The following is a 15545-nucleotide window of genomic DNA, read 5'->3' as shown; positions in this document are numbered from 1 at the left end:
TCTGCACCCCCCCCGAAGGCCTGTCCCCCCTTGAAGGCCTGTCCCACCCCCTTGTAGGCCTGTCCTACCCCCTTGTAGGTCTGTCCCCCCCTTGTAGGCCTGCACCCCCTTGAAGGTCTGCACCCCCCCAAAGGCCTACACCCCCCCCCCGAAGGCCTGTCCCCCACTTGAAGGCCTGTCCCACCGCCTTGTAGGCCTGTTCCCCCCTTGAAGGCCTGCCTGCCCCCCCCATTGAAGGCCTGTCCCTCCCCCTTGAAGGCCTGCACCCCTTGAAGGCCTGCACCCCCCTTGAAGGCCTGTCCCACCCCCTTGTAGGCCTGTGCCCCCCTTGAAGGCCTGTGCCCCCCTTGTAGGCCTGTCCCCCCCCTTGAAGGCCTGCCTGCCTGTCCCCCCCCCTTGAAGGCCTGTCCCCCCCCTTGAAGGCCTGCACCCCCTTGAAGGTCTGCACCCCCCCCGAAGGCCTGTACCCACCCTTGAAGGCCTGTCTCACACCCTTGTAGCTTGTCCCCCCCCTTGTAGGCCTGTCCCCCCCTTGAAGGCCTGCCTGCCTGTCCCCCCCTTGAAGGCATGTACCCCCCTTGAAGGCCTGCACCCCCCGAAGGCCTGTCCCCCCCTTGAAGGCCTGTCCCACCCCCTTGTAGCTTGTCCCCCTTGAAGGCCTGCCTGCCTGTCCCCCCCTTGAAGGCCTGCACCCCCCCGAAAGGCCTGCACCCCCCTTGAAGGCCTGCAACCCCTTGAAGGTCTGCACCCCCCCGAAGGCCTGCACCCCCTCGAAGGCCTGTCCCCCCTTGAAGGCCTGTCCCCCCCCTTGTAGCTTGTCCCCCCCCCCCTTGTAGGCCTGTCCCCCCTTGAAGGCCTGCCTGCCTGTCCCCCCCTTGAAGGCCTGTCCCCCCTTGAAGGCCTGCACCCTCCCGAAGGCCTGCACCCCCCTTGAAGGCCTGCACCCCCTTGAAGGTCTGCACCCCCCTCGAAGGCCTGTCCCCCCTTGAAGGCCTGTCCCACCCCCTTGTATGCCTGTCCTACCCCCTTGTAGGTCTGTCCCCCCCTTGTAGGCCTGCACCCCCTTGAAGGTCTGCATCCCCCCAAAGGCCTACACCCCCCCCCGAAGGCCTGTCCCCCCCCTTGAAGGCCTGTCCCACCGCCTTGTAGGCCTGTTCCCCCCTTGAAGGCCTGCCTGCCCCCCCCATTGAAGGCCTGACCCCCCCCTTGAAGGCCTGTCCCCCCTTTCAAGGCCTTCCTGCCTGCCTGTCACCCCTCTCCCCCTTGAAAGCCTGCCTGCCTGCCCGCCCACCCCACCCTGAAGGCCTGATGCCCTGACCCACCCCGAAGGACCGCTCGGCCCCCTGGCCTCCCCGCACCACCTATGTCAGAGGAGGGGCGGGACCGCTGCAGCGCCCAAGCAGCTCCGGGATCGCTGACGTCGCGATCCTGCTGCGGGCTGCTTCACAGGTGGTGCAGGAAGGTCAGTGGGGCGAGCGGTCCTTCGGGGGTGGGGGGGGACTGAACGGCAAGGCCGGGAGCACCCCCTCAGGGCTGGCACCCGGGGCGCACCGCCCCCCCCGCCCCCCCTTGGTACGCCACTGCCCATTCATACTCTCTTTCTTCCCTCTCTCCTTAAAGAATGACACAGGGACGGGAACAAATTCTTTCCCAGTGTATGCCTTTCACAAACTAGTTCTTTGCCAGTAGTTTATGGTCAAGAGATGTGCAAATAATTCAAAGCTTAACTCAATGGAGGAGAATTTCAGTCCGTTTCAGATTTCCCCCCCCTATTCTGAAGCTTGCAGTGGGGGTCTGGGGAGATATCAGAGCAGGACCAGCTTACCAGATGCATTCAAACTGTCAGTGCTGGGCAAAATGGTAGAGGTTGTAATGAAGAAGTTTCAAGTTTCTTTATTTTTGATATACCGTTTATCATACAGGTATCTAAACGGTTTACAATAATATATTGTAAAAGTTAAAAGAGGATAAAAAGTAAAAAAAAGGGGGAAATATTTACGCATGAACGTACATGATATATTAGGAGAGGATGGGAAGGAGAGCTTAATAAATACATCGAGATGAACATAAAAAAGGGCAATGGGAGAGGGAAATACAATTATGCTGGGGAGGTTGCTTCTAAAAAAGCCTTAAGATTTCTGTAAAGGATGGTCAAATTTCAAAGAAAGGTGAAGATCAGTGGGAAGAGCACTCCGCAGAGAAGATGGATTTGCGTGTCGTGTCATAGACGAGTTCTCTTATTGGAGGAATGGTGAGCAGGTTTTGATTACTGGATTGGAGAGTCCTGCTAGATGCATATGGAATTAAAACTTTATCGAGGAAGGCTGCTTGATGCGTGGTTTTTGTTTTGAAGGCAAGAAAGCTTGGGATAAGTACATTGGATCTCCAAGGGAGAGGGAGAGGAAAGTGGATGGCATGGAGAGGCCATATGGTCTTTATCTCTGTTTCTAGTTTACCTATATCCAAGTTTACCTTGCTGTTCTAATAGTGTACTGTAAGAACCTAAGAACTGCCGCTGCTGGGTCAGACCATGGTCCATCGTGCCCAGCAGTCCGCTCACGTGGCGGCCCTTAGATCGAAGGCCAGTGCTCTAAATAAGTCCAGCCTCACCTGCGTACATTCCAGTTTAGCAGGAACTTGTCCAACTCTGTCTTGAATCCCTGGAGGGTGTTTTCCCCTATAACAGCCTCCGGAAGAGCGTTCCAGTTTTCCACCACTCTCTGCGTGAAGAAGAACTTCCTTACGTTTGTAAGGCATCTATCCCCTTTCAACTTTAGAGAGTGCCCTCTCGTTCTCCCTACTGTCCATAGATGCACCGGGGAGGGGAATTCCCTTACACCATGCAGGCAGCTGGCTATGGTAAAGGGGGAAGGGGAGAGCGGGGGAGTGTGGGCGGCAGCAGGGGGTGACGGGGGAGTTTACTTGCCAGTGGTAGAGAGTGGGCATCTCTCCCACTGAGGGGGAGGGGGGTGTTGGGCGGGTTAGGTTTGAGTGCAGCGGGAGAGTGCGGGCATCTCTCCCGCTGTGTGGGAGGGGGGGCCTTGGCTCAGCTCCGGTTAGGGTTTAGTGCAGTGGAAGAGAATTGGCATCTCTCCTGCTGCCGGCTGTTGCTGTTTTTTTGTTTGGGGATTATTTTTGACGGCAGGCGTTGATGGCAGCATTTTTTCTGCACATGTGCCCATCAGTGATGGGCACATGCAAATTATGAAATCCTCGCTGCTATCCACCAACCTTATTTGCATGCAAGATTTTGGGAGAATGTCTCGCTTTTTTTAAATTCGCTTTCACAACGGCAGCATTTTTTAATGTAGATTTTTTTACAAGCATTTTTAAGAATCTTGCCCTAAGTTCAGTAAATGGCGCTTAAAAAAAAAAATGGCACCAAAAATATCTACGTGGAGAGCTATTCTATATACACTTCTCCGAGTTGGGTGTCATTTATTGACTAGCACTTAGCCCCTATTTCTAGAAATGGTGTCTTACTCATCTGTTAGGCACAGTTTGTAGAATCACGCCTAGTGGCACCTAATTAGGGATAACACAAAGGAATCCAACGAAGAAGACTTGAGGCAGTCCAGAGGAGGGCGACGAAAATGATAGGAGGCTTGCGCCAGAAGACGTATGAGGAGAGACTGGAAGCCCTGAATATGTATACCCTAGAGCAGGGGTGCCCAACACGTCGATTGCGATCGACCAGTAGCTCAGGAAGGCAATGCGAGTCGATCGCGGAGCCCATCCCGGGCTCCGTGATAGACTTGTGTTGCCATCCTGATCTACTGGGCCGATCAGCCTTCCTCTCCAGTGTTCTCTCTAGGGCTTTTTAGCTGGGCGGTCCGCCCAGCTGTCATCTGCTGCTGCCGCCGCTGCTGAACATTAAAAAAAAACGGCTTGGAGATTTCAGCCCGTAGCGAACTTATGCTCCGTGGCTCTAACGTGTGCGTGCCGGCTTCCCTTCTCTTCCCTCCGAAACCGGAAGTTATGTCCGGGGGGGTGGGGAGAAGGGAAGCCGGCACGCACATGTTGAGAGCCCTGAAGCAAGCGTTCGCTATGGGCTAAGGCGGGAGACAGGTTAGTGAAGCATTTGCTTTTCTTGCTGCTGGGTCCTGCCTACTTTCTTTTTCCGCGAAGGCAGAACCCGGCAGCATTTCCCCCAATAGGTCGATCGCGATCTTGGGCCAATCAGCCTTCCTCTCCCCGACGGCAGAATTGACGTTGGGGAGAGGAATGCTTGTCGGCCGAAGCAGAGAGAGCTTGGGGCGGGTCGGCTTTCGGGCCTGTTATTGGTGGCGGTTTGGGGCCTGTTATTGGTGGCGGTTTGGGTCCTGGTCCCCGATGGCAATGGCAGTGGCTTGCGGGAGGGCAGGGAGAAAGAAAGAAAAAGGGCAGGCAGGGAGACAGAAGGAAAGAAGAGAAACAGAAAAAAAAGAAAGGGAGGCAGAGAGAAAGAAAGGGCAGGGAGAGAGGAAGGAAAAGTTGGGGGAGGGAACGAGGTCTGGAGGAGAGGAAGCATACAGGCTAAAAGAAGGGAAGAAAGATTGGATGCACAGTCAGAAGAAGAAAGTGCTACCAGAGACTCATGAAATCACCAGACAAGGTAGGAAAAATGATTTTATTTTAAATTTAGTGATCAAAATGTGTCTGAATTTATATCTGCTGTCTATATTTTACACTAAGGTCTCCTTTTACTAAACTGCAATAGAGTTTTTTTAGCGCAGGGAGCCTATGAGCGTCGAGAGCAGCGCTGGGCATTCAGCGCAGCTCCCTGCACTCTAAAAACTGCTATCGTGGTTTAGTAAAAAGGGAGGGGGGTATATTTGTCTATTTTTGTATGGTTGTTAGTGAGGTGACAGTGCATATAGTCATCTGCTTTGACCTCTTTGAGAAAACCCCGGAATAGGAATGATAATTAACATTTTCTATGCGTACAGTGTGCGTTGTGTTTTTTTAAAATTTTATTGTTGGTAGATCATTTTGACTTGGTCATTTTAAAAGTAGCTCGCAAGCCCAAAAAGTGTGGGCACCCCTGCCCTAGAGGAAAGGAGAGACAGGGGAGATATGATTCAGACGTTCAAATACTTGAAGGGTATTAACGTAGAACAAAATCTTTTCCAGAGAAAGGAAAATGGTAAAACCAGAGGACATAATTTGAGGTTGAGGGGTGGTAGATTCAAGAGCAATGTTAGGAAATTCTACTTTACGGAGAGGGTGGTGGATGCCTGGAATGCGCTCCCGAGAGAGGTGCTGGAGAGGAAAACGGTGACTGAGTTCAAAGAAGCGTGGGATGAACACAGAGGATCTAGAATCAGAAAATAATATTATATATTGAACTAGGCCAGTTACTGGGCAGAGTTGCACGGTCTGTGTCTGTGTATGGCTGTTTGGTGGAGGATGGGCAGGGGAGGGCTTCAATGGCTGGGAGGGTGTAGATGGGCTGGAGTAAGTCTTAACAGAGATTTCGGCAGTTGGAACCCAAGCACAGTACCGGGTAAAGCTTTGGATTCTTGCCCAGAAATAGCTAAGAAGAAAAAATTTAAATTGAATCAGGTTGGGCAGACTGGATGGACCATTCGGGTCTTTATCTGCCGTCATCTACTATGTTACTATGAAAATTGCAGTATCGCCAGCCAAAGCAAAAACAAAAAACAAACTGCAGACTCCTACGTACGAGATGCAAGCAAAAACGGTAGCAGAACGAGACTTGGGGGTAATCGTCAGTGAGGACATGAAGTCTGCCAATCAAGTGGAGCAGGCTTCGTCCAAGGCAAGACAAATCATGGGCTGCATACGAAGGGGTTTCGTCAGTCGTAAGGCGGAAGTCATTATGCCATTGTATAGATCCATGGTGAGGCCCCACCTGGAATACTGTGTGCAATTCTGGAGGCCGCATTATCGCAAGGATGTGCTGAGACTGGAGTCGGTGCAAAGAATGGCCACCCGGATGGTCTCGGGACTCAAGGATCTACCATACGAAAAACGGCTTGACAAATTACAGCTATACTTGCTCGAGGAGCGCAGAGAGAGGGGGGACATGATCGAGACGTTCAAGTATCTTACGGGCTGCATCGAGGCGGAGGAAGATATCTTCTTTTTCAAGGGTCCCACGACAACAAGAGGGCATCCGTTGAAAATCAGGGGCGGGAAATTACGAGGTGACACCTGGAAATTCTTTTTCACTGAAAGAGTGGTTGATCGCTGGAATAGTCTTCCACTACAGGTGATTGAGGCCAGCAGCGTGCCTGATTTTAAGGCCAAATGGGATCGGCACATGGGATCTATTCACAGGGCAAAAGTAGGGGAGGGACATTAAGGTGGGCAGACTAGATGGGCCGTGGGCCCTTATCTGCCGTCTATTTCTATGTTTCTATGTTTCAAGCAATGTTTATTATACCAAATATTTTATGCAGTTGAAAATACCACCTTATAACAAACCAAGGGACCTGACATGGTCCGTGTTTTGGAAAACGCTCCTTCCTCAGAGATCCTAATGAAAATAAATATGAAAACTAAGTAGATACAGTGGAACCTTGGTTTACGAGCATAATTCGTTCCAGAAGCATGCTCGTAAACCAAAATACTCGTATATCAAAGCGAGTTTCCCCATAGGAAATAATGGATGCTGCGTGCCAAGTGTGGATTCTGTATTGGGAATAGAATACGAAATCGGCAGTTGTGTGTCAAGCGTGAGTGTTTACAATGGCTGACATAGGTACCCTTAGGACAGGGGTAGGCAATTATGGTCCTCGAGAGTCAGAGCCAGGTCAGGTTTTCAGGATATCCACAATAAATATGCATGAGATAGATTTGCATCTCAAGGAGGCAGTGCATGCAAATCCATCTCATACATATTCATTGTGGATATCCTGAAAACCTGACCTGGCTCCGTCTCTCGAGGACCGGAATTGCCTACCCCTGGTCTATGCTATTGACGCTGTCTCCCCGTATTGAGTGAAGTATTATGTTTTTTTTAGACTTGTTCATCGCTTTGTATTAAGCTTAAGCGATCCATCAAATATGAATAAAACTTGAACCTTAAGATGAAGGAATAAACAGTTGAGATTTACATTGGGTAAATTTGTGAAATCTATTTCACTTTTTAGCACTGTGGTTGGATCTACAGCCTCAGCACCCTGGGGTTGTGGGTTCAAACCCCGTACTGCTCCTTGTGACCCTGGGCAAGTCACTTAATCCTCCATAGCCCCAGGTACGTTAGATAGATTGTGAGCCCACCGGGACAGAGAGGGGAAATGCTTGAGTACCTGATTGTAAAAACCGCTTAGATAACCTTGATAGGCGGTATATAAAATTTCCTAATAAACTTGAAACTTGAATAATAAACTCATATTAATAGGATGTTTTATATCAATTTGCATTCATTTGTTCCATATTGGTTCGTTATCCTAATGTTTCATGGCCATACTTTGTCATGAGATGACTCAAATGCCTATGTACTTTTACATTGCCTATTTGTTCACTTCCTGTCGTCATACCTGCTCCTGTTTGCGTGTCTTTATCTGATTTCTTTTTGCTCTATGAAAACCAATAAAAATATTGAACACAAAAAACCCAACAACTGTGTAACCAGGGAGCAGCCATTTGAAGCCTTTTCCCCAAGGGGACTGACATGGATAACCTGGACATACAGATGATTCCACTGGACATACTGGCCTCACTTGTGTATGCTGGACACTACAGACCTATATTTTCCCATAGCCAGGCCCAGCCTGTACCTTGCTGTCTGTAAACACCTGCAGCCTTTGCAATGCTAACCCAGCTGACCTCTACTACAACGTTTTTGTTTTCATTCCCTGCTGGGAGGATATTTCTCCAAGGTTCTGCTGAACTGTTATCAGTGCTGTATGACTTCATATGCCAGGCACCCTGGAAAGCCATAAAACTTTTATAATGAGCAAGGATCCCTGCAGGACGATGTGGGTGTAGCAAGATGAGAGAACTTGGTACCAAAACATCTGCTCCCTGTCTCTGAACCAAGTTATGGGAACCAAGCAGCTGGATTGTTGAAAGGTCACCTTTGCCAACTTTCAGCATCCCGAAGATGCACAGAATTGTAAACCCACTAATTAGCATCTACAGATCTCAGCGCTGGAGAAAGAAAGTTCACCAAGAGTCCTCTGTTTCTGCAAGCCCCCCCCCTACTGGGGGTATACATTATTTTATGTACCAATAGGGAATTACATAACCAGAATTCGGGGATGGACTTTTTGGAACAAAGGAAGAATTGCTCTGTATAAAAAACACGTGCATTCTAGGTAAAGCCAGAGAGATTCCCTTACTTATGCTACGGGGATCTGCTAGCCCCCTGCTAAGCATATGGGTGCAAGTTCTTCTCTCCATTGCATATTCTGAACTGACAATACATTTTTTGATATATCTCTGCTGCTGTAATACTGTAAGTTTTTATACTAACAATAAACGAATATTGTCTGTTTTGGAATATACAATGCCGTCTTGTAGTTATTCCAATGAGGTAAACAAAGCAGCCTTTACTTCAGGACAAAATGGGAAAAACTCGTTAACACACTGAACTCTTAAAGAATCTCCAGTGCTGCTGAAATCCCAAATATATTAGGCATTTGGGATGGATCTTGGAAACACATTTCCTCTGCCAACTACTCAAATGCATTTTGCATGAATGTTCACATTTTTTCTTCTAGTACCCCAGAATAAACTTCAAGTAAATTTGTCATCGTACAGGTTTTAGTCCTGGCTTCTGGCCGGCATTCCTACCTGATTGCCCTGGAGGAGGGATGCCAGATGATCCTCTCGGGAGGCAGAGGAACACTGTAAGGACGGCGGCTTTGCTTCCACAACATGGCTCTATGGCTATTGGTTTAGGGGCACCCTGGAAAAGAAAAGAATTTCAATCATGTAGCTTCATATATATTATGCAGAAATGAGTTCCTTCCCTGGATGGAACCGAGTAGCAGCTGAGGAAGACTCCAAAGAACAACCTCTGAGGCATTAGTAAAATACTGAATAGGTCAACCGCACTTATTTGTCAGCATATAGGCAATGGCATGGGATAGACAGAAGTTGCAGAGCTGTCTGAGCCCCAAAGCCAGCACCATATTACACGTATTATACTGGACCATTTAGGGGGGAAGGTAGCGGAATGGGCTACCTTTAGCATAGGCCCCATTTTATGTAAAATAACACGTCTTAAAAGCAGGCCACATTGATAACTTCCATTTTAATTTAGAAAAGAGAAATGTCTCTGGAACTCAAACTTCACTCCTCTATGTAATAAAAGTGAGCCCAATATAGGGCAATCAAGTCATTATGACATCACTGATGAGGTTGGCTCTTGGGCATTATGACGTCGCAATATCAGCTCTAGCTCCTGGAAACTGAAATTCTTCACACTAAGAGCTCTTTTACTAAGGTGCGCTAGCATTTTTAGAGAGCGCTAAACCCGCGCTACGTAGCTAGAACTAACGCCAGCTCAATGCCGGCGTTAGCCTCTAGCGCTCGCGGCATTGTAGCGTGCGCTATTCCGCGCTTTAAAGCCCTAACGCAGCTTAGTAAAAGGAGCCCTAAGGGGGGGGGGGAAGGGAACTTATCAATACAGGCTACTGTTAAGATGTATTATATTGCACAACTTGTGCTTTTTTAGCTCAGGTCCCATTTTATGCAATGGGGCCTAGTTACTAATAACAGTGGTCCATGCTGATAACTCTCCCCTAAAAGAAAAAGAGAAATGTCTCTAGAAAGCAAAGTTACTGCTCTGTGTAATGAAAGTAAGCCAAGCACAGGACAATCGAGCCATTGTGACGTCACTAATGAGGTTGGCTCATAGGCATTGGTGGAAGGAGGCATTATGATGTCACAATACCAGTTTTCGTTACCAGAGACTGAAACTCTTCACACCAAGGGGGGAAGTTATCAATGTCACAGGTCCAATGAGCCCTAATTATTAATAATGGGTTAACAGACCCCACTGATATCTATGCCCCTCGGTTGGATTTCAGCCCAATACACAGTAGACTCTCTGTTAACCAGAACTCTCAAGTAATCAGCAAAAAACAAAATCAAAGAAATACTGTAATACAGCTCCGTGGCACCCATAAGCTCCAGCCAACGCAGCTCAATGTGAAGAGATATTTTAGAAAGGGCAACACAAATTGGAATTGAGGGTCCAGGTCAAGGCCTCTCAATACTTTAGAACACGATCTACGAATGTGGAGCCTATTCTAACATAAGTACTGAAATGCCGATTACATCTTTTTTTTTTTTATAATTCTTTATTGATTTTCAATTGGAGTACAAAGTGCAAAAATTTTTACAAACAATGAACAGCACTTACCTCCAATCAAATAAGAATTCAAAATATATTTCTCCCACCCTCCCTGGATGTGTGTGAAAATCAAGTACAATTTAATCAGATTTAACAAATTCCATTAAAGGATTCCCATGTTGTTTTAAATATTTTATAAGGTCCCAATATTTCCGTATTCATTTGTAAAAGGAGCCCAAAGTTTCCCACCAAAAGGAAAAGTTTAGCCTGTCCCAGTTTTTCCAATTCCTGGTGATCATTTGCACGGCAATCCCTGTCATAATTATAAGAAATCTGCTTTTATACCTGTCTAATGGATTTTAACTTTCAGCAATGTCCCACATATGACCACCTCATAGGACAATGGAATCGATGTTTCCAGTATCATATTAATTTGTCTCCATATCGATTTCCAAAAATTGAGTATCAAAGGACAATAAAACAACAAATGATCCAGTGTCCCTACCTCAAGAAGACAGTGCCAGCATCTATTAGACTTTGAACTGCCCAAATTTTGCAAACGAACTGGGGGTCCAAAAAATTCTATGTAACAAAAAGAACCAGGTTTGTCTCATGGATGCTGACACTGTACATCTCATTCTCCAAATCCAAACCCGTGGCCATTGAATAGCAGAAATCTGCTGCTTTATCTCAATGCTCCAAATGTTTTTTAGGCCCTTGCCAATCTGTCTGGAAACACAGGCCCGGCAAGCTATACTGATTTTTTTAAAGTTGCACCAATCAGGGAACCCTTTCCGAATGGCCTGTTTCAACTGCAACCATGTATAAGCTTAAGACTTTGAGATGCCGAATGATTGTTGCAGTTGTAATAAATTCAGCATTTTTCCATTTGCGATCACATCATCTAAAGCAGTGTTCTTCAACCTTTTGACACCTATGGACCGGCGGAAATAAAAGAATTATTTTGTGGACGGCACCAGTCTGCGGACCGGCAGTTGAAGAACACTGGGCTAAGACGTGGGCCAGACCCTGCCCCCATAATAGTACTAATTGTAACACCATTTTTTCCATTCATTTATCATATATACACACACACACACACACACACACAATATAATCACATTAACAACACATAATGGTTAACCACAAAATTAAACTACACAAAGCACATTGTATGCTTCTCAATATTCATTCCTACCAGAACACAGATAATCCCATGCAAATATGGAACCAAAAGCTAAAAGTACTAATATATACAAACAAACCCTAAGATGCAAGACTCTGCAAGCAGAACAACCCCAGAGGAAAAGAAACAAATGCATTTCTTCCTGAACAGTGCAAAATACAGAGAGCAGATGAAAATCAATTACTAAATTCAAAAATAAAATCATTCCCCCTAACGTTGTCATCTCCCTCCCTCCGTGCTGTGCCTTGCCTTCTGGCCTGCCCCACGGTGTTATCTTCGGGCCGGCTCCCTCATCCTCGGTGCTGCAGTGCACAAAGCCGTTGGCAGTGGCTCCTCGCGCGTCTCCCACCTCATCTGGAAGCCTTCCCTCTGATGCTGCAACGTCAAATAGAAGGTTTCCGGTTCAGGCGCGGGACGCACGTAGGAGCCTCTGCCCATGGCTTTGTGCACTGCAGCACCGAGGAAGAGGGAGCCGGCCTGAAGACAACGCCGCATCGATCGCACCGTGGACCGGCGGCTGAAGAGTACAGTCTGAGGCCCGATGCACGTGCCAGCCCTGCGGACCAGCAGGAAATTTCTATGGACCGGCGGTTGAAGAACACTGATCTAAAATACGTATGCCTGCCTGCAGCCCATGTTTCCAGAGGATTTTAGACTCGTCAATTTGTATCCATATAGATTAACACATGGATTGTTGTACTGGAGTAGGTGATAAATTATTAATAATTTTTTTTTTTTAAATTTATAATTCTTTATTCATTTTCAAAAATTACATTAAGTGTTAATATTTTCATTCACAGTAACAATAAATACATCACTTATAAACAATCATTGGTATATTACATATATTCTTATCCCTATCCCTCGCCCATCCCCCCCAACCATATACTCCTTTATTGTATGATATATGTAATAATAAAATACCCCCCTCCCTACCTCATAAACTGATAAACATAAGGGAAATAATTTTACTTAATCCTGATAATATTTTGTTAATGGTTTCCACACATCCTGAAATTTCTTAAAATATCCCTTTTGTAAAAGCAATAAATCTTTCCATTTTATAGATATGGTATAAAGAGTTCCACCAAAAGTTATAATTTAATCTCCTCCAGTCTTTCCAATTATATGTGATTTGTTGAATGGCAACCCCTGTCATTATTAGTAGTAATTTATTGTTATTCGCAGAAATCTGACTCTTTGCTCTAACACAAGTATAGGAAGTTAACCAGGTAATGAGTATAAACCAACCAGGTCGTGCATGTGCAAGACCGGAGGGCTAGGACTTCGATAGGAAGGCAGGACTTAAATGGGAAACCAAGGTGGCAAGGGAGCCCCTTCTGATGATTCAGACAGGTCTTGACCTGTTTGGGCCGCCGCGGGAGCGGACTGCTGGGCAGGATGGACCTGTGGTCTGACCCGGCAGAGGCACTGCTTATGTTCTTATGTTCTTATTTCCATTCCAAATATCACAGTATCATAGGATAATGCCACTGGGTTCTCTAATAAATTATTAATTTGGTCCCAAATTGATTTCCAAAAATTCATAATACATGGGCAATGAAACAGTAAATGATCTAAAGTTCCTGCTTCCAGATGACAATGCCAACATCTATTAGACACAGAACCATCTAATTTTTGTAACCTAACAGGGGTCCACAATGCTCTATGCAACAGAAAAAATTATTAATAAATTTTAATGTATTACATCTTAAAAATCAATAGGTTCAACATGGAAACATAAATGTGCATGTATTGGCATTTCAAAACATACTTACGTGCAGCATATACATATCTATGGGTTTGACATGATCACAGAGACCACCATCCTTCACTGCTATTACTTGGAGTGGGGGGGGGGCAAAAGAAACACTGGGGGATTAAGGAGGCCCCCCTCCATGTACTGGGGAGTCAAATGTAGATCTGGATGTCCATCATTTTGAACACAGATGTACATTCTCTAATCTAATCTTTCATCTTTTGTACCTAAAACTAGACAATAAGATTTCACAATAACAAATACTTACCGTATTTTTCGCTCCATAAGACGCACTTTTTTTCCACCCAAAAGTGGGTGGAAATCTCGGTGCGTCTTATGAAGCGAAGGTACCAATTTTGTTACCCTTCCCCCCGTACCATTGTAAAACCCACCCGCCACCGCATCTCCTTTTTAAACCCACCCGCTGCCACCGCACCACCTTTTTTAACCCCCCAGTACGTCCGCCCGCCAGCCGTCGTCGTTGCTTCTGTTTTACCTGGTGGTCCAGTGTTCAGCCAGCTCCTCACTAACCCCAGCGGCAAAACAAATCAGCAGCGTGGCTGTCAGGAGCAAGCGTTACGCTCTCCTGTTCGCCCCCCCTCCCCCCCCCGCTGCTTTGCGAATGGCTGCAGTAAAGTTTTCAAATTTTTTTTCCAAAGACTAGAAAAGACAGACACATTCTTAAATCTAGAGGCCATTAAAAAAAATGACCACGTGAGCCCCTATTGCCTGCTGTTTTGTAGGCAGTAAAGGACAGATTCTATAAATGGCGTTCCGACTCTAGGCAGTGGTAGGCGTCTTAAACTAAACTAAACCTTAGGCTTATATACCGCATCTTCTCTTTAACAATAGAGCTTGGCACAGTTTACAAAAGTTAAAAAAAGAGAACTACAATATAAATTTGGAATAGTCTGGAGAGAAGCGGAATTTACAACTTTGAAAATAGCCAAGTTTTCAGAGGTTTTCAAAATCGTCCAGATCGCGCAGTTGAACAGAAAAATTATTCCACAACTCAGTAATTTTGAAAAGTAGAGTCCTACCACTGCATAACCAGGTCACCCACAATGTAGGTGGCTGTCGCGGGTGCAGGGAGATGAGTTGGAACACTTAGGGCTCCTTTTACGAAGCTGCGTTAGGGCGTTAACGTGCGGAATAGCGCGCGCTAGATGCTAATGCCAACATTGAGCTGGCGTTAGTTCTAGCCGCGTAGTGCGTGGTAACATCCTGCATGTGCTAAAAACGCTAGCGCGCCTTAGTAAAAGGAGCCCTTACGCTCGCCTAAGGCTGGGCATGGTTTCGCCCGGAATCGGCCTTGGGCAAGCTTAAGCAGCCCTAGGCATCTTCCTAGGTCCATGATAGATGCCATCAAAATGCTGGCCTACATTTCAAATAGACGCAGTCATTGCTATCAGTTGAGCGGCTGCGGCACAGACCCCCCCCCCCCCGTGAAGTTCACCGCCATTCGTCCGGAGCTTCTGCCTCCCCCCACGCCTATGTTCTCTGGCAGGAGGGATGCCCACTCTCTCCTGCGCCACCCCCCTACGATTTCCTGGCAGGAGGGCTGCCCACTCCTCCTCTAGAACTGCCGCCACCCCCCTAAACCTGACCCCCCCAACATAATGAAGTGTACCTTGATAACCTATCCCCCCACCCCAATACCAGTACTGGGCAGGCTTGCACGGCCTGTGTCCCGAATATGGACATTCAGTTGAGGACACGGTGAGGAGGGCCTCGATGGCTGGGATGGTTAAGATGGGCTGGAGTGAGCTTTGATGGAGACTCCAGTAGATGGAACCTAAGCACAGTACTGGGCAGGGCTCTGGTTTTCTGGCCCAGAAATATCTAAGAAAAAGGACCTCTTTAAATACAATTTACTTGCATATATGTTCTCCTCTAACATACTACACCATTTATACCAGATATTGGGTTGTATCAATAGAAGTCATAATGCCGTTGTACAGGGCCATGGTGAGACCTCATCTGGAGTACTGTGTGCAATTTTGGAGGCCACATTACAGTAAAGATGTGCGCAGAATTGAATCGGTTCAGCGGATGGCCACCAGGATGATCTCGGGGCTCAAGGGTCTCTCGTACGAAGAGAGACTGAATAAATTGCAGCTCTACACTCTCGAGGAACGTAGGGAGAGGGGAGACATGATCGAAACATTTAAGTACCTCACGGGACGTGTCGAAGTGGAAGATGATATTTTCTTTCTCAAGGGACCCTCGGCCACAAGAGGGCACCCGCTCAAACTCAGTGGCGGAAAATTTCATGGCGACGCCAGAAAGTATTTCTTCACAGTTAGAGTGGTTGATCATTGGAACAAGCTTCCAGTGCAGGTGATCGA

The 15545-nt window shown here is 47.0% G+C and overlaps 1 protein-coding gene across 1 annotated transcript in view; it reads right to left on the bottom strand.

The window, feature by feature from the left end:
* ATRNL1 (attractin like 1) overlaps nucleotides 1–15545 on the bottom strand; it is a 1517170-nt gene that overhangs the window by 82066 nt on the left and 1419559 nt on the right. Inside the window, exon 28 of the mRNA XM_033941321.1 lies at nucleotides 8746–8860. Within this exon, the coding sequence (XP_033797212.1) occupies nucleotides 8746–8860 (115 nt within the window). The remainder of the gene's footprint in view (nucleotides 1–8745; nucleotides 8861–15545) is intronic.

The sequence above is a fragment of the Geotrypetes seraphini genome, chromosome 4 (genome assembly GCF_902459505.1).
Source record: "Geotrypetes seraphini chromosome 4, aGeoSer1.1, whole genome shotgun sequence".
Lineage (NCBI taxonomy): Eukaryota > Metazoa > Chordata > Amphibia > Gymnophiona > Dermophiidae > Geotrypetes > Geotrypetes seraphini.
This window is presented reverse-complemented; position numbering and strand designations above follow the sequence as displayed.